The sequence below is a fragment of the Solea solea genome, chromosome 10 (genome assembly GCF_958295425.1).
Source record: "Solea solea chromosome 10, fSolSol10.1, whole genome shotgun sequence".
Lineage (NCBI taxonomy): Eukaryota > Metazoa > Chordata > Actinopteri > Pleuronectiformes > Soleidae > Solea > Solea solea.
In genome coordinates this window covers 21,948,072-21,969,876 of record NC_081143.1, presented here as the reverse complement: position 1 = coordinate 21,969,876, position 21,805 = coordinate 21,948,072, and the positions used below count along the sequence as shown (strand labels likewise).

General features: G+C 41.6%; 3 protein-coding genes across 4 annotated transcripts; all 3 read left to right on the top strand.

The window, feature by feature from the left end:
* Positions 1-39: 39 nt before the first annotated feature.
* Positions 40-8,191, top strand: slc26a11 (solute carrier family 26 member 11). 2 transcript variants are annotated; one of them, XM_058640591.1, is made up of 15 exons: positions 40-173; positions 998-1,201; positions 1,307-1,520; positions 2,478-2,670; positions 2,878-2,963; positions 3,749-3,965; positions 4,100-4,278; positions 4,378-4,450; positions 4,593-4,704; positions 5,029-5,084; positions 5,968-6,108; positions 6,203-6,330; positions 7,086-7,185; positions 7,270-7,403; positions 7,496-8,191. In XM_058640591.1, the coding sequence occupies exons 3-15, from the start codon at positions 1,317-1,319 to the stop codon at positions 7,604-7,606; spliced, it is 1,734 nt and encodes a 577-aa protein (XP_058496574.1). In that variant the 5' UTR covers positions 40-173; positions 998-1,201; positions 1,307-1,316; the 3' UTR covers positions 7,607-8,191. The 2 variants fall into 2 exon arrangements, with proteins under 2 accessions (XP_058496574.1, XP_058496572.1); XM_058640589.1 differs by having other exon boundaries at positions 5,968-6,123.
* A 2,739-nt stretch (positions 8,192-10,930) lies between these two features.
* Positions 10,931-17,373, top strand: LOC131467510 (deleted in malignant brain tumors 1 protein-like). The gene is made up of 13 exons (XM_058641473.1): positions 10,931-10,951; positions 11,028-11,119; positions 11,684-12,457; positions 12,623-12,727; positions 12,896-13,663; positions 13,831-14,277; positions 14,463-14,777; positions 14,885-15,093; positions 15,772-15,920; positions 16,223-16,459; positions 16,575-16,734; positions 16,957-17,032; positions 17,131-17,373. The coding sequence occupies exons 2-13, from the start codon at positions 11,056-11,058 to the stop codon at positions 17,148-17,150; spliced, it is 3,324 nt and encodes a 1,107-aa protein (XP_058497456.1). The 5' UTR covers positions 10,931-10,951; positions 11,028-11,055; the 3' UTR covers positions 17,151-17,373.
* Positions 17,374-18,802: 1,429 nt separating this feature from the next.
* On the top strand, positions 18,803-20,809 carry si:ch211-286b5.5 (uncharacterized protein LOC100003596 homolog). The gene is made up of 2 exons (XM_058641176.1): positions 18,803-19,019; positions 20,683-20,809. The coding sequence occupies exons 1-2, from the start codon at positions 18,930-18,932 to the stop codon at positions 20,806-20,808; spliced, it is 216 nt and encodes a 71-aa protein (XP_058497159.1). The 5' UTR covers positions 18,803-18,929; the 3' UTR covers position 20,809.
* Positions 20,810-21,805: the final 996 nt, after the last annotated feature.

The following is a 21,805-nucleotide window of genomic DNA, read 5'->3' as shown; positions in this document are numbered from 1 at the left end:
GGGAGCGGTCACATGACGGAGGTCACGTGACGAGCGAAAGCAGGAAATTCTCGTCTGGCTTGAGTCTGTGCTTCATCAGAGTGAAGGGAGAAGTGGTTTCTGCAACAATAACAAAAAAAAGCAGAAGACACCGGGAGAGAAATGACATGGGACAAAATCAGTGCTGAGACAAGGTGAGACTTCTACTGTCTTTTACTGTCCTAGTTTTCTGTTCTATTCTGTCGTCTTTCTGTACTATTAGGCTCTGTTGTGCTCTGACTGTGTCATGTTGTGTTCTATTGTTTAGTTTGACACTTTGTTCTGTTCTGTTATTTGTTAATTCTATTCTAATCTATTTTGTTTTATTTGTCTAATCTATTGTATTCTGTGTCTATTATGTTCTGTTGTTTCTAATGTGATCTGTTCTAGTTCTTTTCTGTTGTGTGACTTTTTTCTGTTCCATTTTTATTGTAGTGTTGGTTTGTGTTGGTTTTACTGTGATTTGTTTTCCTGCTTTGATTTATTCAACCGTATTCTGTGGTTTTCCATTCTATTCTATTTTGTTGTAGTTTTCTCTGCTCTATTCTGTCTCTATCACAACGTACGTGATTCTGCCCTGTTGTTTTGCATTCCATAGTTTTTTTATTCTGTGATACATTATATTTATTTTGTGTATTATATTCTTTTCCCGACTCACTTGTTATATTTAAATTGTTCTCGTTCTTCCACTTTGTTAGTGCGGGGTTAGGGTTAGGGGTTATCATTTTGTTGCTGGACCATTTTCAGAAGAATATTGAGGAATAATTGGAATGAATTGGGATACAAATGAGAGAGGAACAGAGAGGAACGTTTGTGGGAACATGCCTTTGTCAGTCCCTTTTGTTTTTGTAGGAGTCATATGATCCGACGATTAGAAAGGCACCAGTGTCTAAGATGGAGTGTCACAGGTTTAGAGTGTCAGTGAGGTGACGCTAATTGTGCATACACTTTCTGTTTGTTTTATTCCCTTCACACACAGATCACAACATGCATCTGAAGACATGGAACTCAGTCCCCTTGCTTTGCCGTGTATTTATCCAGAGAAGCACACAGCCAAACTGACACGTGTATATGCACAGAGCACTGCTTTCTTGTCTTCACCCCCAATGCTAGACACTGAGCAGCTCCTCCAGAAAGCCAGAGAGTGACATTTAATTCAGAGGAGAAGACTTGACTGCTCTTCGTAAGTAGCCTATATTCTATAACCAGCCAGCTCATGCAAACATTTGAATAGGATCAACTAGGATAGGATAACATTTGTGTACTCACACCTTGAGCTGCCCTCCAGGTACAATACAATGAACCGGCTTGTGGTGAGACGAGTGTCGGCCTGGCGTTGCTGCTCCTGCAACACCCTGAAGGCCTTGCTGCCCATCCTCTCATGGCTGCCTAGGTACAAGCTGAAGTGGCTTCAGATGGACCTGCTGGCTGGACTCACTGTTGGGCTGACAACTGTACCACAGGCACTGGCTTACGCTGAAGTAGCTGGCCTTCCCGTGCAGGTGAGTCCCCGCTTGTCTCGTGTGAAGGTTTATCTTTCTATTTAGATTCGAAGTTTCTCCAGAAGTCTCTTTTAAGTGAACGATCTAGTCATTTAGAATCAGTATCAGAAGAGCTTTATTGCCAAGTATGATTTGCACATACAAGGAATTTGTTCTGGTGTCATTGGTGCATAACAAGCATACAACAATCACAAAAGACTGGATGGGATTGCAGCAGCGTGGGTTGATGACATGATTTATTAGTGACGAATACTAGGAACGCACGATATTATCTGCACGATATCGACATCGGCAGATATTACGTTTATTATCGGATGTCGGGAAACACACCAGGATCTGTCGATATGACTAACAACATTTGGCTCAATCGGCTGCTACCTCCTTGAATTCTATGCTGGCGGCGCCCCTACAACTATTATTTACTTTACGTTTATTTATTTTGCCGAATGAAGAAAATGTATGTCTACATCTGCTGCGACTATGAAATATAATGTTAATTTCACTAGAGAAAAGTAAGTAAAAGTAGATTTTTGTTCCTTTTCTCACAGCATGTATAGATAAAAACTGTCCTGTGCTTCCATTAAATCAAAACCAACCTATTGCCTTGGTTTCTTTTTTTGATCCCAGTGAGTCTTTGGTACTTTCACGTTTCTCACATAACAGGAACGTGATCATAAATAGCTTAATAAAGTGAAAGGTGGACCAAAAAATTATAGTTTTTATTTGGGTGATACTGATTATCTAATTATCCAGTAGAGTGTCTGATTGGGATGCACAAATATAATTATATTAATCTCCCCTCCATGTGATCTCTGTTTGGGAACCATGGTTTTAATGCATAAACTATATAATTATATAAAAATATTTTAAAACTCTCCAGCTCCAGTAAAAGAGCGAAGCGTCCATCCATCAAGTTGCACCTCATTTATTTCATTCTTTTTTTATTGCTCTCCACAGTATGGACTTTACTCCGCCTTCATGGGGGGATTCATCTACACCGTCCTGGGGACTTCTAAGGACGTGACGCTGGGTCCCACAGCCATCATGTCCCTCCTGTGTTTCTCCGTGGTGGGGGGGCAACCGCATCGCGCCGTGCTTCTCAGCCTCCTCTGTGGACTCATCCAGGCTGTAATGGCATTACTGAGATTAGGTGAGGGGAGGGCTGCTGATGGTCATGTGGAAACCTTGTGATAGTACTTTGAATCAGAATAGACGGAAAACAGCAACTTCCACTTCCTGCCACCACATCTATAACTTCCTGTGCTGTAACCGCAATGTTTTAGTGAAATCCATGGATATAACAAAGCTTTGGGCTGTCTTTTTCTTTTTTTTTTACAGCTGTGTTTGTCTTCCGCAGGTTTTCTTTTAGACTTCATTTCTTTCCCTGTAATAAAAGGCTTCACTTGTGCTGCTGCAGTAACTATCGGATTTGGCCAGGTCAAGGTGAACACACTCACACACACACACACACACACACATGCTCTATAAATGTCTTTATAGACAGTTTAGTTTTAACTCATGACTTTGCAGGTCAACAATTAAAAGTAAAAAGAAGACAGCAATAGACCGTCATGAGACAAGTTACTTTTATTCACAGTCTTTACATTTTATTGCATACAGTTGATCCAACAGAGAGCACTGACTTTGTTAATTTTTAGTACATTTATAGATTAATTATTGAACAGAAAAGTAAAAGAAACAATTTTGGATTGATGAATTATTGGTAGTAACACAAGAAAATCGTATTTTTATTTATTTTGTCACGTTTATAAGCTATTTGAAGATGCTACCTTTAGCTTGGGAGGTTTAAACTTTAAATTTAGTTTAAACTACATTTTAAGCAATGAAAATAATTCTGTGCAGATTGTGGATTTGTCTAAAAGAAGCACGTGGAGTATATAAATATTATAGTTATAGCATAGTTTATATGCATTGTCAGTCAGACTTTTCCAGAGCAGTCGAGTGTGGTTCATGTGATGGTGAGATTCAGCCTCATTGCATCAGATCTATCCCAGTCTCACTCTTACTCTGATGCACCCATGTTAATTTACATAACCAGCAAGTACTACCGCAGTCTTACTCTGCTAAATGGACAGAACTTAATCCAGAGGAACCCCGTTTTGTAGTTGCCGTTTCTATCGAACTCCTTTTGTTCACAAGCATGTTTGTAACTAGTCGTTATTGTAATAATGTGTTGTTAATAGATGTGCTGCTGTTTCTGTCTGTAGAATATTCTGGGGCTTCAAGGCATCCCCCACCAGTTCTACCTGGAGGTTTATTACACCTTCTACAAGATCCCAGAGGCCAGGGTGGGAGATGTGGTCCTGGGTCTGCTTTGTCTCACACTCCTGGTGATGTTGATGTGTATGAAGATGAGACTGGGCTCTGATCCTGCACCTGCCTACTCCAGACTGGCCAGGAAACTTGTGTGGGCTGTTTCTACGAGTCAGTACCTGTGTGTGTGTGTGTGTGTGTGCGTGCGCGTGTGTGTCATGTCATTTAAAGGATAACTTTGTCTGCTTTTTGTAAAACTTTCCTTTTTTCCCCCATTTGTCCCTTCCCTTATCTGTCTCGGACAGTGCGTAACGCTCTGGTGGTTGTGGCCGCGTCTCTCATTGCATTTTCTTGGGAGGCCTATGGTCATCACGTGTTCACAATCACTGGAAAAACTTCCCAGGGGCTCCCACCATTCAGACCCCCACCCACCTCGGACACCACAGCCAATGGCACCATTGTGTCCTTTGGAGAAATTGTAGACGTAAAGAACTATCACTTTTGACATGTTGCAGCTTTCACTTCCCAAAAAATCCCTCCAGTTCTGAAGAGAAACGGCTGATTTGATGTTTTTGTTTTGCAGGGCTTTGGGGGCGGACTCGCTGTGATTCCCCTCATGGGTCTGTTGGAGAGCATTGCCATTGCGAAAGCCTTTGGTGAGTGTGTTAAGTGACGCGTTCACTGTGGCTCTAATGATGCCGAACCTTTCAGCATCAAGGAAGTCAAGAGTCAAGGAAGCTAAAAGAATAAATGTGTCGTCAAACTAGTATCTGACTCTAATTTCCTGTTTGTTCTCAGCCAGTCAGAACGACTACAGGATTGATGCCAACCAGGAGCTGCTGGCAATTGGTGTGACCAACATCATGGGCTCCTTTGTGTCAGCTTACCCTGTCACTGGCAGCTTTGGCAGGTAGGTGTGTGTGTGTGTGTGTGTGTGTGTGTGTGTGTGTGTTCACTTGTATTCGTCACCTCTATAGGACCTTTTCTGGCATAAAAACCGACCCCGTCAGGACCAGTAGTCCTCATCAAGACCAAAACCTGGTCTTAATGAGGCAGAACTGGTTCATTGTAGGGCTAAAATTTGAATTGTGGTTAAGTCACGGTTAGGGTTAGACATTAACTGTGAATGGAAGTCAACACAGTGAAAATAGTGTGTGTGTGTATTGGAGAGAGAGAGATGGAGAGACGTCAGAGATCAAATATTTACAGTGCCCTGTTTTCTCTTCTCATGCAGGACAGCGGTGAACTCCCAGACTGGTGTGTGCACGCCAGCTGGAGGAATCGTCACCAGTGAGTCTTGCTCCTCAGCCTTTAGTTTACTCTGTCACGCCCTCCCGTGGTGGTCAGCGGTATCACACCTCAGCGCCACGGTCTGTTGTCGCTTCCTCTTCCCTCTCTTCAGGCATAAACAGGCAGAATACAAAACAACATTAGACAGAGACTGTCGAGTGGCCCCTCACTGTTGCAAGGTTGTGGTTTTAAAGGAAGTCTTCACTGGATTTCACTCCAAAAAAACCTCTAATCACACATGCAAACACCACTTTTAGAGCATGTACAGCAAAGACGTTGAGCTTTGAGCTTGACGATGATGAAAATGCATCATGTAAGTGGATAGCTAGTTTCGAAGCATTTAAACAGTAAATGTGTTTTTAAGGTAACGTCTCACGGTTTTAACCACACGGTTGTTTTCTTTCAAATGTGTCACATTGTGTTTAACTCGCATAGTATTTAAATGCATCACATTTTAGTTATATTTAACTAACATTTGCATTCACACCCCTTAACCAGCTCATTAATGTGACTTAAAATGAACAACAAACCCACTTACATCCCAGGAACAAAAGCTCACCGGCCCAATGTGGTAACATAGGTCAGGTTGCTTTTTGTTTGTTGTTGGTTTTTTTGTTTTTTTGTTTTTTTTTTGTTTTTTTTACATAGACATAAAAGATCAATATTGATTGTCTGTCATTTCCCAAAATTAAATAACGGCACTGTGCTTATGAACCATCAATGATAGAGGAGTCACAGACACAATGTGTGCTTACTCTTGAAAAGGATCATCATTCCCTTCGATGCCATAACACTATGATCTCTTATTTGTATTCAGGGTCAGTTAAACATCACACACATGTTCATACGGCGTGTATTTATGTCACTCTTGGTGTTTTTGCAGGTGTGGTAGTGCTGCTGTCCCTGGCGTTCCTCATGCCGGCCTTCTACTACATCCCCAAAGCTTCGCTGGCTGCCGTAATCATCTGTGCAGTCGCTCCCATGGTGGATTACTGCGTTGTGGCTAAGATGTGGAGGATACGCAGTAGGTCTTTGCTCAGTATGACACCTCACCGTTCCTCACATGGATCTGTTTGTGTCTGTTTATCTGTGTGATTGCAATCTGGTGACTTCCACAGAGCTGGACCTGCTGCCTTTTTTCGTGACCTTCTTGCTGAGTTTCTGGCAGGTGCAGTACGGCATCGTAGGCGGCGTTGCCGTATCTGGAGTCCTGCTGCTGTACAACATGGCAAGACCCCAAATCAAGGTAACCATTATGTTTTTATAAGCTAAGATATGATAAGATAATCCATTCTTCGTCCTCTAACGGAGAAATATATGGTGTAACAGAAGCCAACAGACAGTAAAAAAGTGACAGGAAGGCAGTGATCTCTCCGCTGCCTTCATGAGTCAAATCTGACGCCTCTGTGAACAAAGTTCAATCAGGAGACATAATGAACTTTCACAATATAAATAAATATGCAATATTAACAACTAGCAATATGCAAATATAGAAAAATATTACGATAGACCATTAAGATGACCGTTATTTTAGAATAAAGCCTGTGTAAACATTGAGGGGGGGATTCCACATACGAGATATTGCACTGAGGGGAGTAACTATGGTTAAACATCACGTCTCAACGACCCCAACAGGTGTGTGAATGTGTGTGTCACTGCAAGAAGACACCTGAGCATCCTAAAACTAAAGAACTTTACTGTAGTGTGTGTGTGATGTATTTGTTTTGGTTAAAGTATTGACGTTTGATACAGAGCCCTGAGGGAGAGTAGTTTGATTTCATTTTTGAGAAAGTCAGAGGGATGGACTTCTGAAACTTCAGAAACTGGTGAGCTGTTCAATGCTGGAGCATGTTTTGAATGACTTGTCGGGGATTTTCAAACTTTATACTGCTACTGTAGCGCCACCTTCAGGACTGTTGGCATTCTCGCTCCACTGTGGAGCAGAGGGATGAACATCTCTGAACTAAAAGCTCAGTGTCTCACGCCGCCTGTTGAATGCAGGTGTCTGACCATGGCGCACTAGTGGTGGAGTTGAACAGTGGACTAAGTTTTCCCGCCGCAGAATACCTCAGCCACGTCATACACAGCCATGCTCTGAGCGGTAAGGATTTGGTCTCATCTTCACCACCTTGTCTCTTTCATTTTCTTTCCTTCTTTAACTCACCCCTCCTCTCCCCACCCTCAGCGTCTCCGCCTCGGTCACTGGTCCTGGACTGTCATCACGTCAGCATCATCGATTACACGGTGATCAGCGAGCTCAGGAACGTGCTGAGACAGTTCAAACTGCGTGGCGTGCAGCTGGTCTTTTCTAGATTGCAGGTATGACCTTTTTCTTTTTTTTTCATAACAACGCAGCTAAAATAAACATGGTGTTATTGTTTCTCTTTCGTCATGTTCTTCCCTCTTTCCAGCCCTCTGTTCTGGAGGTTCTCCTCGCAGCTGAGCTGGAGGGTCTCAGGCACACAGACAGTGTGGAGGCAGCGCTTCTGCAGACGGAGTCAGAGAACCTCCTCGATGACTGACACAGAAACTGTCCCGGCACAGTCTGGCATTGTAGCAACAATAGTGTGATCAGTGGCACGTCTGACCTGCCATCGTTGGACTGTTATGACGTTCAAAAGTGACAAACTACCTCCATTTTTGTTTTTTTGGCCGTCAGTTGCACAACCGCTCGTAGTTGCCCTTTGTCCCGTCATAAGAAATTGTTGCAATTCCTTGCACTTTGTATCAGCCAAACCTTACCAGGGAAATTATTGCACAATCTTTCACATTACAACACTAAGTTACCACAGCAAAACTCATGGGATGTGGGACTGTGTTTTATAGGGTTTTGGTATGTTTTAGATGGACATTTTGTCTTTTGTATGAACTGAGAGAAACAATATGATTGAAATCCATGTTTTTACCGGCAGAGCATTTCCTCTGTGTTAGCTTTAGGGTTGAAGAGGAAATGTAAATGGCCAGGGACCAAATATATGATTTTACAGTTTACTTAACATTTTTATTAACTTATCACAAGGACACTGGTTATATCATATTACGTATAATATGTTATGCCAAGATACAGTGTTCGCACAAGTTTTTTAGTGAATAAAAGGTTTCACGAGTGTTTGTATTCGTGTTTTTGCATTAAGTTTGTGTCACAGCTGTACATTTAAACAGAAGATACAGACATTTATGTCTAATTGTAATTTCTAAGCTTGTCATTAATTGTTCTGAGCACATTCATGCTCCAAAATTGGGAAAGCAGGTGTCACTGTGAGGGGTTACAAGGTCAAACCGAGCACATACCCACGCAGTACTGATGAAGCACAAATTGAGAGGTTTTTCAGTGATTCACTCGACGCATACATCCCCGTCTGTTAAACTCACTAATCTCACTATGCTGACTTCTTTATATGACGGCCTGATTAGTAGAGAGAGAGAAACAACACAACTGGAGCTCTAACAACTTTCTCAAGTTCAAATCTTGTAAGATTTTTGTAAGTAAGTTACCAAAAGTTAGTTTTTCACCTTTGGCCCCAACAGCACAAGCAGTCGATTACCGCCATCTACTGGACACCTGTCTGCATACATCAAGCCTGTTGTAAGACATCTTGGTATTTCATTTGATTATAATCTAACTTCTGAGCAGCATGTAATGGACACAGACTCAGGAACACTGCCAGGATTTGCACTGTGTTGTCTTTTTATCAGTCTAAATAAAAGGTGTGTTGACAGGCTGCAGCCAGTTAGTCGGGCCCTTTTCCCCTGTCAGAGCAGGGGAAAGGTCATGCCAGTTGTTGCTTATACTCCTCATCTCCTCTTCTGTGTCTTCTCCAGCTGTTTTTAGGCCTTCCATGTACCTATCTTTATAGTTGTATCGGGTGTCAGAAGGGGAGTTGGCTTTGCAGCTTCCTTCCAGCTTTCACTGCCTTGCGTCATAAGCCCCCCGTGTGGAGGCCCTTCCTTTCCCATGACGGGTTCTTTCTTGGATTCTTATCATCGGTGCTACTATAACCAGTCTTTTTTTCTACGCTAACGCTTTTTTACATTTTGTCTGGCCTATACCGCTTGACCTGTCCAGCATGGGTGACCCTGGCAGGAGTGTAACGAACTCCGGCTGGCATAGCTCTCGGGGTCATTGAGGCACGCAGGCCCTCACACCGCTACCGCTTAAGTGTGAGGGGGCTGCTGCAGTCACTACAGAGCATATAAACCCAGGTTTAACCTCTTGACACTGGCGTCCGATATGTTTTAGAATTTATGTCCATGTCCTATTTGTGTAAGTGCAAACCTGTGGATAGGACAGAAATACAGGAATATGACACTTTTATTCATAAAACAGGTTATAATATTCCGACTTTATTCTCGTAAATTTACGATTTTATTCTCAAGGTCTGGGAATTTTTTTTTCTCAATGTGGCCCTAATACTCCGTCGTATGGTTGTGCTCATATTTCAATGATTCTATTATTTGACTACTGTGTTTCTTTTTGTTGATCTTTTAACTTGTGTTTTTATATGTGAAGCCCTTTGTAACTTTTGTTTTGAGATATTTGCTATATAAAAAAATGTATTATTATAAGCCCTCATAAAGATCATTACTCAACATGGACAGATGTTTTTCACCGGCCACATAAAAACATCTATATATGACAAAGTTCAGAAACCTCCCCACCCAAGTCCACTTATAATGTTTTGTGCTCTTTTGGTTGATGGTTATTTGAATCAAATGGACTCTGGGAGGTATGAAAATGATTCTTGATGTTTCTATGTGCGTCATTAAAGGTTGTATATGAATAGAAGTGACTTTCATCCCCTTTAAGGGTCTGTTTGAAATGCTTTGTCACTCACTATCAGGATCATAAAAACACTTATCGGCATTTTCCATGTACAGTTTAGCCCTTAGTCAACCATTTACCCTGCATTAATAATAGAAATGAATGGGGAAGCAAGTTAAGAAATATTACATCATAGCCAAGAAATGCTTACAATAGCACAGTGATTCCAGTAAATAATCTTAAAGAGTGATAAGGAGTGACAATATGTTAAAACCAATAAATCAAATTAAGAAACCAAGGGGGGGGGGGGGGTGGAGTCAGCCTCCACCCATATTTTTTCTCTTCAGTGTAATTTCTAAATGCTCTTATCTTCAAATAAAGTTGTTTGAATTTATTCCAAAAAAACCGAGGTCAAAGCATAGTGTGTATAAAAAAGAAAAACCATGAGATTGGACTAACAAGCATCCAGTGCCTGTTTAAAGATGCGTTCTTACAAATGTTAATTCATGTGATGTCATCTCACATCATGGGAATCATCAGATGTGTACTCACTCACCTTCTACTGCGACAAACAACCATCCACTCTCACATTCACACTCTATGGTCAATTTAGAGTGTCCAATTTCGTCAGATGTTTAATATTAATCAAAACATACACCACTCTGCAATGGTCTGCAATTTGCATACACTTCATAGGAATTCATGCAAAACAGAGGATTGATGCGAGGTGCCGTAACACACAGTCAAAACTGAGTGTGAGTGTGTGTGTGAGTGAGAGAGAGAGAAGAAGAATGTTTATGCTCACTTTGGTTATTTGCACAGAAATGCATACAAACTTATGAAAACTTATGTTCACCATAGCCTTTTCAATTCTGACAGAAGAATGATTGAAGATCCAATAAAATATATTGTCGCCGGCCTTTGTTTGGGTGCCAGTTATGTTTGCATTTGATCCCTTCCTGTCATTAATGATTAATTATTAACTCTTTTGAGGTCATGTTGATACAGTGCTACTAAAGACCCGCTTTAGCGTCTTATTGTTCTACACAAGGAAACGGGCCTATAAATTCTCATGCTCTCACTCACCTCCCGCACTCTATCCAAGGTAAGACTGGCAAAGAAAGACATTGCTTCATCATCATAATTTGATGATCTTCATATTTGTTTTGTGTTGTTTTCAGTAGGTTTTTGTCTTGGACGTGGTCGAAAATGGGAAGGCCCGGGAGTTTGCTTTTGCTTTTTATTCTGCAGTTTCTCACAGGAACCACCACAGGTAAGCAATCTGACATTGTGTCATCGAGGATTGAACGTTATCCTACACATTCATAATGTGACTCTTCAATTTTAGATGACATTTTATTTCGATGCAAAATCTTAAACGCTTATTCCAGGCATTTATTGTACTGTTCTTGTGGTATTCAAATACAAAATCACACTCACCTTTAATTGCACATGTTACTGATTTGTGTAATTCTTTAATGTAAGAAATGACTTTCACACACTTGTACCAGATATCACTCAGAGCAACAACTTCGCATGCATAAAAATATCCAGCAGTCCGGACAATTTACTGTATATATATCTACATATTATATCTCTATATATGTATATTTACTGTATTTGCAAATTCTCAGAATTCTCTCTTAATAACTGAATTTTTGACAGCAATTGTAAATCTATGCATGTCCATGCATTCCCAGCTGATATCCTGCCTCCAGATAGTTGGCTCAGTTGTACTGTGAGGCCATCACTGTTTCTCACTTGGCAAAAAAAATCATTCAGTTTCATATATCTCATATATCATGGGTCAAAACCAAACCATCTTTGTACTTCACAGGGATAGAAGTCACCGGCTGTGATGTGTGTCATGATGAAGCCATGTGCCTGGAGTCAGGAGACAGAGGAGACACCTTTGCCCATCAGTTCCCCTCTTGTGTCTGTAAAGATGGCTTTGTAGGTGATGGTCTCACCTGCTACGATGTGACACGCTGCAGTGACTCATCGTGCTGTAGCCAAGGATATCACTGGTCATCCGACAGTGGCTGTGTAGACATCGATGAGTGCTCACTCCCAGAGTCACCATGTGCACCAGATCAAGTTTGCCATAACACACTAGGCTCTTTCGACTGCCTGGTACCTTCCCCCGCCTCCAGATCTCGCCTCTCTTCCCAATCTGTCCAGTTTAGATGTGGAAACACCGTTTGCCCTTTCGGCATGGACTGCATCAGCAATAATGGGACTGCCCGCTGTGCTGACCCTTGTCAGAACTACACTGCACTGCACGACGAGTGGCGCTCAACAAGTTATAGAGAACCCGACAACCGCTGTGATCGAGATGTTAACTGGCAAGGCTGGTATCGCTTCTTTCTGGGGTCAAACAGCGCTCAAATTCCCCAGACATGTGTACACTATGGATGTGGAACTGCTGCTCCAATGTGGATGAAAGAAGCTCATCCCACAACGCCCGGTGAAATTGTAAACCGTGAAGTTGGAACTCACTGTGTAGACTGCGGCCGTTCGCCGACCTTCATCCATGTCAAGCGCTGCTCTGGAAACTACTACGTTTACAAACTTGTGAAGCCAGTCTCATGCAGTTATGCCTACTGTACAGGTATGTTTACATTTTATGAACACATCGAATTCCCCCTCAACCTTACATTTAAGATTGGTTGTCTCGTGAACATACTGTTGTCGTTTTTTCATAAATTCAAGAAACAATTTAAGAAATAAAATTCTCTGATAGAATCAATGCAGTCTGATTTTCTTTTGATAACAGAGGTGAGCAGATCTGTGGCCACTCAGTTCAGAACCAACACAAATGGAGGCACCTATGTTCCAGTGGATCAGACCAAGGAGGAACAGACCTCCACCAAGGAAACAAGTGTGTGGATGCTTGTGTTGTGTGAAATAAATCTGTGTAGATGTGTATGATTTGTTTTCTGTCAGTTATATGTTTGCAAAAAATTGTTATACTTTGTTATTTATGATGTAAAACCAAAATATGAAATCATATCATGGGTCAAAACAGAACCATCTTTGTACTTCTCAGGGCTAGAAGTCACCGGCTGTGATGCGTGTCATGATGAAGCCATGTGCCTGGAGTCAGGAGACAGAGGAGACACCTTTGCCCATCAGTTCCCCTCTTGTGTCTGTAAAGATGGCTTTGTAGGTGATGGTCTCACCTGCTACGATGTGACACGCTGCAGTGACTCATCGTGCTGTAGCCAAGGATATCACTGGTCATCCGACAGTGGCTGTGTAGACATCGATGAGTGCTCACTCCCAGAGTCACCATGTGCACCAGATCAAGTTTGCCATAACACACTAGGCTCTTTCGACTGCCTGGTACCTTCCCCCGCCTCCAGATCTCGCCTCTCTTCCCAATCTGTCCAGTTTAGATGTGGAAACACCGTTTGCCCTTTCGGCATGGACTGCATCAGCAATAATGGGACTGCCCGCTGTGCTGACCCTTGTCAGAACTACACTGCACTGCACGACGAGTGGCGCTCAACAAATGCAAATAGCGGCAACCGCTGTGATCGAGATGTTAACTGGCAAGGCTGGTATCGCTTCTTTCTGAGTTCAAACAGTGCTCAAATTCCCCAGACATGTGGACACCATGGATGTGGAACTGCTGCTCCAATGTGGATGAAAGAAGCTCATCCCACAACGCCCGGTGAAATTGTAAACCGTGAAGTTGGATCTATGTGTTCATACTGTAGTTCACCGACCTTCATCCATGTCAAGCTCTGCTACAGAAACTACTACGTTTACAAACTTGTGAAACCAGTCTCATGCAATTATGCCTACTGTACAGGTATGTTTGAATTTTATGAACACATTCATTTTTCCCTCAACTTTACATTTGTTTTGTTGTCTAGTAAACAACATTCTATTGTCTTTTTCATAAATCCAAGTAACAATGTAAGCAAAAAAGATTCTCTGGCACAGTGTCAATGCAGTCTGACTTTCTTTTGATAACAGAGGTGAGCAGAATTGACATTTCTTCAACCACGTCTGAACCAGCATCACTCACTCAGTTCAGCACCCAGACAAGTGGAAACACAACAAGTGTCCATACACCGGCAACAACAGTGAACAACATCACAACAGCTGAGGGACAGGTCCGCCTGGTGAACGGAAGAAACAGCTCCTGCTCTGGCAGAGTAGAGATCTTCCTGCGTGGACAGTGGGGGACAGTGTGTGATGATATCTGGGACCTGGTGGATGCTCAGGTGGTTTGTAGACAGCTGGGATGTGGCAGGGTCCTGTCAGCACCAACAAATGCACGTTTTGGACAGGGACAAGGACCTATCTGGTTGGACGATGTCAGATGCACAGGCAACGAGACAAAGCTCACAGAGTGCCCCCACCGAGGGATTGGATCTCACGACTGTAATCACAGAGAGGACGCTGGTGTGGTCTGTGAAGGTAAATTTGATTTACACAGCAAAAGTCAGTGATGTCTCACTGTCTTACTGACTGTCAATAGTATTTGTCACTTTAAAAGGACACACGTAGTCTCATTCCAAACATGAGGACAGAATACTTGTCCTGTTGAGCGCTGTCTTTCACTTGTGTGCCTAATCAACTGTATCATGCTGCATGTGTTGAAGCTGCTACACCAGTGAGGCTGGTCAACTCTGACAACCGCTGCTCTGGCAGAGTGGAGCTCTTCTATAATGGACAGTGGGGGACAGTGTGTGATGATTACTGGGACCTGAACGATGCTAACGTGGTGTGCAGACAGCTGGACTGTGGCAGGGCTCGTTCAGCACTGCAGAGCGCAGCCTTTGGACAAGGCACTGGACCCATCTGGCTGGACGATGTCAGTTGTTCAGGAAGGGAACCGTCCATAACACACTGCAGACATCGAGGGTTTGGGGTCCACAACTGTGGTCACAGTGAAGATGCAAGTGTTGTTTGTGAATGTACGTTTACGTCTTTTTAAAAAAAATATCTCTGTATCATTTAGTATTTATCTTTTTTGTGCACACTTTTAATTGGTGTCTTTATTTATTTATTTATTTTTTTTTAGTAGAACGGCCTCCAGCCACAAATGAACAGCTTATTTGTGGCGCTGATAAAATCCAAATCGGACTGAATATGGCTGCCACCACATCCATTGGTTTGGACCCACTCTCTGGAAATCTGGCAGTCCGTAACTGTTCCTGGGTCAGAGTGCGTGATAATGTAGTTTGGTATGAAGTGGAGGCTCGGGCAGGTGCCTGTGGAAACACAATGAGGGTATGGACTTAATTACCTCATTCTTTCTGTAAGCGTGATTGTGTATAAAACATGTGGTGTTGTTCAAAAGTCATTGAATCAATAGCAACATGACAATATGACATTCCTTGAAGACATCTCACCTCTCATCCAAAAGCAGCTTCAGTCTTGAAAGGTTTCACCACCAGCTTAGAGACCTGAAGAAGTCTCCTGAATGAGAGGTGAAACATCTTCAAGAAAGCCCAGTTACTAACGATTCAGTGACTTTTGGATAACTATGACTTGGAGGAAAGAGAATTTACACAGACATGTTGTGTTGTTCCACTCTTTTCCGTTGTATGGCTAATCCTAGACTTACCCTAACCCCTCACCCTCAGTTGTCTGGCTACATCCTTTCTTCTCCATATTACCTTGAATATCACTAACTTTCATCCAAATGGAGCCATTGACTTTATGTTTTGAATGCTAGCTACCTAACTGGTTGTTCAGGTCTGCGTTGAGGTGGAGCTTATAATGCATAAAGAAAAAAGGGGAAAAAAAGAATTGGGCGGTGGAGAGTGACAAGCATTTCATTTTAAATTTTCATCATAGTGGGTCTTAAGGCTACGCAATTGTTGTAGCCCATAAACCAACTAAATGCCAATACTCAAACTGTTATAAGCCCTCAACTAACTAATAATTTGGGCCCCTGTCTTTCAGACCAACCGCACACATGTTATCTACTCCAACAATTTGTTTATGTACCCATCAAACGGATCCTTTGCCCAATCTGTGAGACTTCCAGTCTCCTGTACATATCCCCTGGAAACAGATACCAGTATGAATGTGGCTATCAGACCCTTCCTGCAGTAAGTAGCCTTTTTTTAATATAACATTACTCACATTTACAAATGTAAAAAAATAACAATTTGGAAAGTTACTTATGTTGTTCACTATTAATGTTGTTGGACTCTCTGAACACTACATCACTGCCATGTCAGTCCCTCCATGTATCCTCTAATTATGGTTTAAAATACACAGTGATGAACCAGAGCAGCACAGGAACCAGAAACTCTGCAAGGATAGACGTGAAGAGGCCTTAGATAATCCACAGTGAACAGAATGTGTTTGTGTTGCGGCTAATCGTCTTTACGTCATATTTACCTGACAGGGCAGGAGTTGGCCTCTCAGGCACTGGTGCCAAAGTCAGAAGCTCCATGTCTCTGTTCCGCAACTCCAACTTCAGTGAGCCTTATCCAGCAGGTCTCATCTCTCTTCCGGTGGGCTCACCTCTGTACGTGGGCGTCTCTGTGGACGATCGAAGCTTTGCAGTGGTTCTGGAGGACTGCTTCGCCACTCACTCATCAAACCCCAACAATTCCACAAAATACTTTCTCATCCGGAACAAGTAAATGCCCCCCCTCCCTCCCCCCTCATCTTTGGCAGATTCTATGTGGATGATAATGGACAAGGTTATGGTGATGTACAATAGCCCTGATGACTTGCTCTGTCCTCATTGCCAGGTGTCCCACTGACCAGCGGCTGGTGATGGTGGTTGAGAATGGGTCATCCCACCAGGCTCGTTTCTCTACCCTGTTGTTCCTGACCCAGGGTGAATACCGACATGTTTATCTTCACTGCAGCCTCAGTCTGTGTGACCAGAGTAACTCCCGCTGTGCCCCAGTAAGTCACACACTTCACTTCATCAACAGCCAGTTATCACTGTCACCTTACATAGGTTGTATGTGATGTACCATTGTTTTCTGTCAAGCCAGTATTTCAATTTAGCATGTTTCCTCTTTGATGACATATAATGGTCATTTTATGACTTCATACAATAAATACCCCATATAATGTACCTTTAATACTGGTTTTGCTGGTATGTTATCCCCATCTTCTACACAGTACTGCAGAAGTAGGACACAGCGCTCTGTTTCCAGCTCGTCTCCTCTGCAACCCATCACCATTGGACCAATCGCTTGTGAGTTTGATTCATACACAGGTCTCAGCAATGATGTGTCATCGCATGGATAGATACAGAATGAATGACCATACACTTTTTTTCTGCTTTATCTACAGGGGACAAATCGTCTGAGTGAGCTGATATTTTGTAATAGAATTATTTTACTTATGCATAAATAGCAAATGTTTTACTTTGATTAAAAATTATCTTACTGTGAATGATTAAGTCTAAACACATTATGTGTATTAGTGAAAAAAACATTCAAATTAAGGTGCCAACACTTTTCTTCTGCTGGGTTTTTTGCTCCGTGTGCTTCTAAATTGCTCCTTTAGGAACAAATAAAGTTCTTTTTAACTCAATTTGAATTGAGGTTTTTTTTGTGTAAACTGTATCCCGAGGATTCATCTTAATCTCCTGAGTTTTCTTCTGAAAAAACTGAAATTGAGTGATTGATTTGGTGTATTGTCGCAACAATTATGTCGCAGGAATTCGTAGAAACTGGACAAAGTGGTGTGACGTTGAGCTGAAATGTTTGTCTTTCCTGACTAACTGTCAAATTGTAGTTTCATCTTCAGGGAATATGAACATAAGAAAAATGTGTATGAAGGTTCTCAGTCAGTCAGAATGTAAATGATGAATTTAGACTTTATTGTTTGAGGATGTATGTCAGGCATGAGGAAGAAATTATAGGGTGGTGCTTCAGGTACAGATGCAGTTTCAGGAGAGCATTGACACGGTGGGAAACTTTGGTGGAAGTTTGCACTCACTGATTGATTTCTCTAGTTTATGATGTACATGTATTTCTCTCTCTCTCATATGATATGTGGCTTATAACAATGATAAATGACCAATTTAATATTTTAATAACATAAAGATGTTCACACCCTGTAATCATTTCTCAATCAAATTATGTCATTGTCACTCACCACTGTGAGTGCTTTCTCGCCTGATGCCTATAACACCACACTTAATTTAAATTAACTATACATCAAGATGACTGCTAAAGAAAACCAATTGGACACAACCCACTCCCATGTTAGAGAGAAGATACAGAGCCATCTATCCATCCATCCATTATCACATAGGGCAATGTGCCGGGTACACCCTGGACAGTTCGCCAGTCCATCACAGGACCGCATATAGAGACAAACAACCATCCACTCTCACATTCACACCTGCATGTTTTTGGACTGTGAGAGGAAGCCGGATGAATCCGTAGAAAACCCACGCACACACGGGGAGAACATGCAAACTCCATGCAGAAAGGCCCTTGTTCCAACCAGGTCTCGAACCCGGGTCTTCTTGCTACAAAGGCAATAAGACCACTACCAGAGTCATCTAATGTAGAACTAACGACCGACAAAAAAAAAACTACATATACAGTAACTAGTCACTATATTAGGTACACATACACCTGAGCAGGAGTACAAAAATATATAAAAATGTTGATTTAATTAAACTTAGAATGTGGCATTGTTGCTGGTTCCAGGTGGGCTGATCTGAGTGTATGGATAATGGTCAAAATAAAGGCAAATATCCAGTGAGCATCTGTTTTCCTGTTGATGACAGAGGTCAGAGGAGAAGGGCCAAATTCTATTCTATGCTATTCTATTCTGTTCTACTGAGGCAGTGAGTGCTCTGTTGAAGGTCACAATTTAACTTCCTGTTCTGCTCTCTAGGAAACTCATAATAATGATCAGCGTGTACGAGGGGGCGTGTCGTCTGGTACACGTTTCAATTGACAAGCTCAGGGCCCAATAGAATGGCTGGGTGACGCAGAGGGGGCGGGCCACTTGGTGACCACTGTTTCCCCTCGGGTTTAGGGTTTGGTTTTAGTGCAGTTGGGGACTTAATTATTTTCGCTCGGTCCTGCGCGGTTGTCTTAAACAGTCCTAAAATCCTATCAGCCATCATCATGTCCAACAACAACGCCAGCAACAACTTAATTATCGCTCAGAGGGCCGTGAAGCAGCTCCGGTTAGAGGCCAGTATCCGGAGAATCAAGGTACGAGCCCCTCAACATTGACACACAAACACGGAAGACAGCAAGGCGTTGAATGGCGGAGATTGAAAAACTCTTGTTGTCACGACAGAGTTTTGGCAGTTTTGTTTCTCGGGGGGAAGGACAAGTGTTGTACAAAGTTACACTAAGGGCACACAGTGGCTCCCGGGCTGGGTAAAGCGCAGATACCAGTTGGAACAAGTTTGTTCCGTGTTGTCGCCGTCGCCGTCTGTTTTGGGAAGTCGCAGCCGCTGTAAAGTGCGTGCGAACCCACAGAAGTGTCACTCGTGTTTGTCAAAGTTCCACTTCGTCTGTAGTGTCAGTTATGTGAAAGACACAGGTGAGCAGCATTTAACTGTGAATACGAGACAACGCGGATGCATGCGTTGCACAGCTGCTTGCAAATTTTATGCAAAAAAAACCCCAAAACAAAACACAAGTGTCAGTTTTAGTCCATGTAACAGTTTGACGTCAAGTGGCTCAAGCTGAAAATACCATCGACATTTTGCCACATTTAGCTTCAAACAATGTTTAAAAAAGTGTATTTTAACGCTAACGTTTTCCTCATTTGCCCCAATATTTGTTAACTTATACATGCATTAAATAGTTGACACCTAAATGTTAAATATTACATTTAAATATTAAATGTTACACATAGATATGAAATCTAAATATTAAATGTTACACCCAAATGTTAAATATTAAATCTAAATATTAAATGTTAAATATAAATGCTAAATCTATATGTCAAATATAAATGCTAAACCTATATGTTAAATATAAATAATATATTTAAATCTAAATGTTACATTTAAATATAAATGGTAGCTAATATGCAAATTCACACATCCGGTTACCGGAAGCACCAACATAAAAGCTTGATATTGTCAGACTTTGAGTTTATATATTTATTTATAGATTTAATATTTAACATTTAGGTGTAAAATTTAACATTTAGATCTAACTATTTAATATATGCACAAGTTAACAAATATTGTTGTAAATGTAAAAAGTTTTTAAAAAAATTCACAACACTTTCTTAAACATTGTTTGGAGCTAAATGTGTCAAAATGTTAATATTATTTAAAGCTTGAGCCACTTTGCAAGGCACCTCATAACCACAAGTCACCATCACAACTGTAACTACTTATTATTCTATTGTAAGGATATTAACTTTTTCCAACATGACAGGCAAAACGTGAAGAATCAAATGGCAGCCTCTGTGATTTGCTAATTTAAATGTTTTAAATAATTTAGTCCTGATTTCTCATTGACTGTAAATTCTCCCAAACATTTTATATATGGACCTATTTTTTGAATATAAACAAACCATTGCCTCCTACTTCACCAAATAAAATATATGCATAATATAACTGATAATATATATATATATATATATATATATATATATATATATATATATATATATATATATATATATATATATATATATATTTATTTGACTATTTTTACTCCCATATCTGTAACTTTTATTGTGGATTTAAAAAGTTTTTTTTGTCATCATAGGCTATATCCCACATTGTTAAATTGTTGAAATGTGATGTAAAAAGCTGCAAATTTCTTATTAGTGACCCAAATGAAAATCTCACAATCACAATCTTATCTGTGACATACACACACACTGCCATCATGTCTGGCTCTGCAGGTGTCGCAGGCTGCTGCTGAGCTGAGAAACTTCTGTCTGCAGAATGCCTCCAAGGACCCTCTCCTGATGGGGGTTCCCTCCAGTGATAATCCCTTTAGACCACCGAAGTCCTGCTCCCTGTTCTGAGGTAGGCCTGCCTTTTTATCGTGGAGGGACCAGCTGGGGAGATAAGCTGTAGTATTAATAATACTAGGGACGACTGTAACTACACCTTCACATTCAGTTTAGAATACCTTAAAACACCTTAAATCAGGGAGGCACTATAGAACCCCAAAGGCCACCAAGGTTTCTGAGACCCCGTTCAGACCTTGTGTTGGGGCCAGCATCGTTTTGCATGCTCTACATCTTCCTCTCCATTTTTGGTATATTTCTGTGACAGTTTTTTACATGTGTATGAAGACATTTTCTCGGAGACAACACTGTGTTTTTGGAAAACTTTTCAAGCATGAAAAAGACAATAAAGTTAACTGTTTCAGTGTGGATAAAGCCTTACCATTCGCCCTAAGAGATCCAATCGGGTCTGAACACATCCAATGTGTCCACATCCTTAGGCGGTTTAGGCTCACTTAAATGCAACCTGTCCCTGGATGCATGAAAGGCTGCCACCTCAGCTCATGTCCTCTGACTTGATGCAGTATTATATTGTTTTCCAAGGGTGTAGGTTTGCATATGGAGGGTGGGGACATGTCCCCACCAATATTTGGAGAAGGCCAGATTGTCCCTACCAATATTAGAGACGGGGCCCGTGTGTGGGAATGCTGTGAGAGGAGAGCGACAGTGAGCGAGCGGATTTTTACGAGCATCGCTGAATGCATCACACAGAAATATCGAGTGAAGGAGGAGACGGGAGAAAGCTATACCTAAAGCATCCCCACCAGTCTTCTAACCAAACCTACGCCCTTGGTATTCTCACACCTATATCGTTTGTAGCCACCACTACAATGCAAACACTGATTGCCACATGTAATAGTTCAAATTTCATTTTATCTTACAGCTGTGGGAGAACTGCTTTGATTCTCTCTGTCTGTCTTTTGCACAGACACACACACACACGCATCAACAGTAGACACAACTGTAAAGTCAGACAGGGTAAAAAACAAAATAACAAATTATTAGATATAAT

Bases quoted from the DNA above. Each gene is read 5' to 3' on its own strand.
- si:ch211-286b5.5 (XM_058641176.1), top strand. From the start codon at position 18,930: ATGTCCAACAACAACGCCAGCAACAACTTAATTATCGCTCAGAGGGCC. The intron at 19,020-20,682 runs GTACGAGCCCCT...CTGGCTCTGCAG, and splicing joins CCAGTATCCGGAGAATCAAG to GTGTCGCAGGCTGCTGCTGA.
- slc26a11 (XM_058640589.1), top strand. From the start codon at position 1,317: ATGAACCGGCTTGTGGTGAGACGAGTGTCGGCCTGGCGTTGCTGCTCC. The intron at 2,964-3,748 runs GTGAACACACTC...TTCTGTCTGTAG, and splicing joins TCGGATTTGGCCAGGTCAAG to AATATTCTGGGGCTTCAAGG. The intron at 4,705-5,028 runs GTAGGTGTGTGT...CTTCTCATGCAG, and splicing joins GTCACTGGCAGCTTTGGCAG to GACAGCGGTGAACTCCCAGA.
- LOC131467510 (XM_058641473.1), top strand. From the start codon at position 11,056: ATGGGAAGGCCCGGGAGTTTGCTTTTGCTTTTTATTCTGCAGTTTCTC. The intron at 12,728-12,895 runs GTGTGTGGATGC...TGTACTTCTCAG, and splicing joins GACCTCCACCAAGGAAACAA to GGCTAGAAGTCACCGGCTGT. The intron at 15,921-16,222 runs GTAAGTAGCCTT...TTTACCTGACAG, and splicing joins GCTATCAGACCCTTCCTGCA to GGCAGGAGTTGGCCTCTCAG.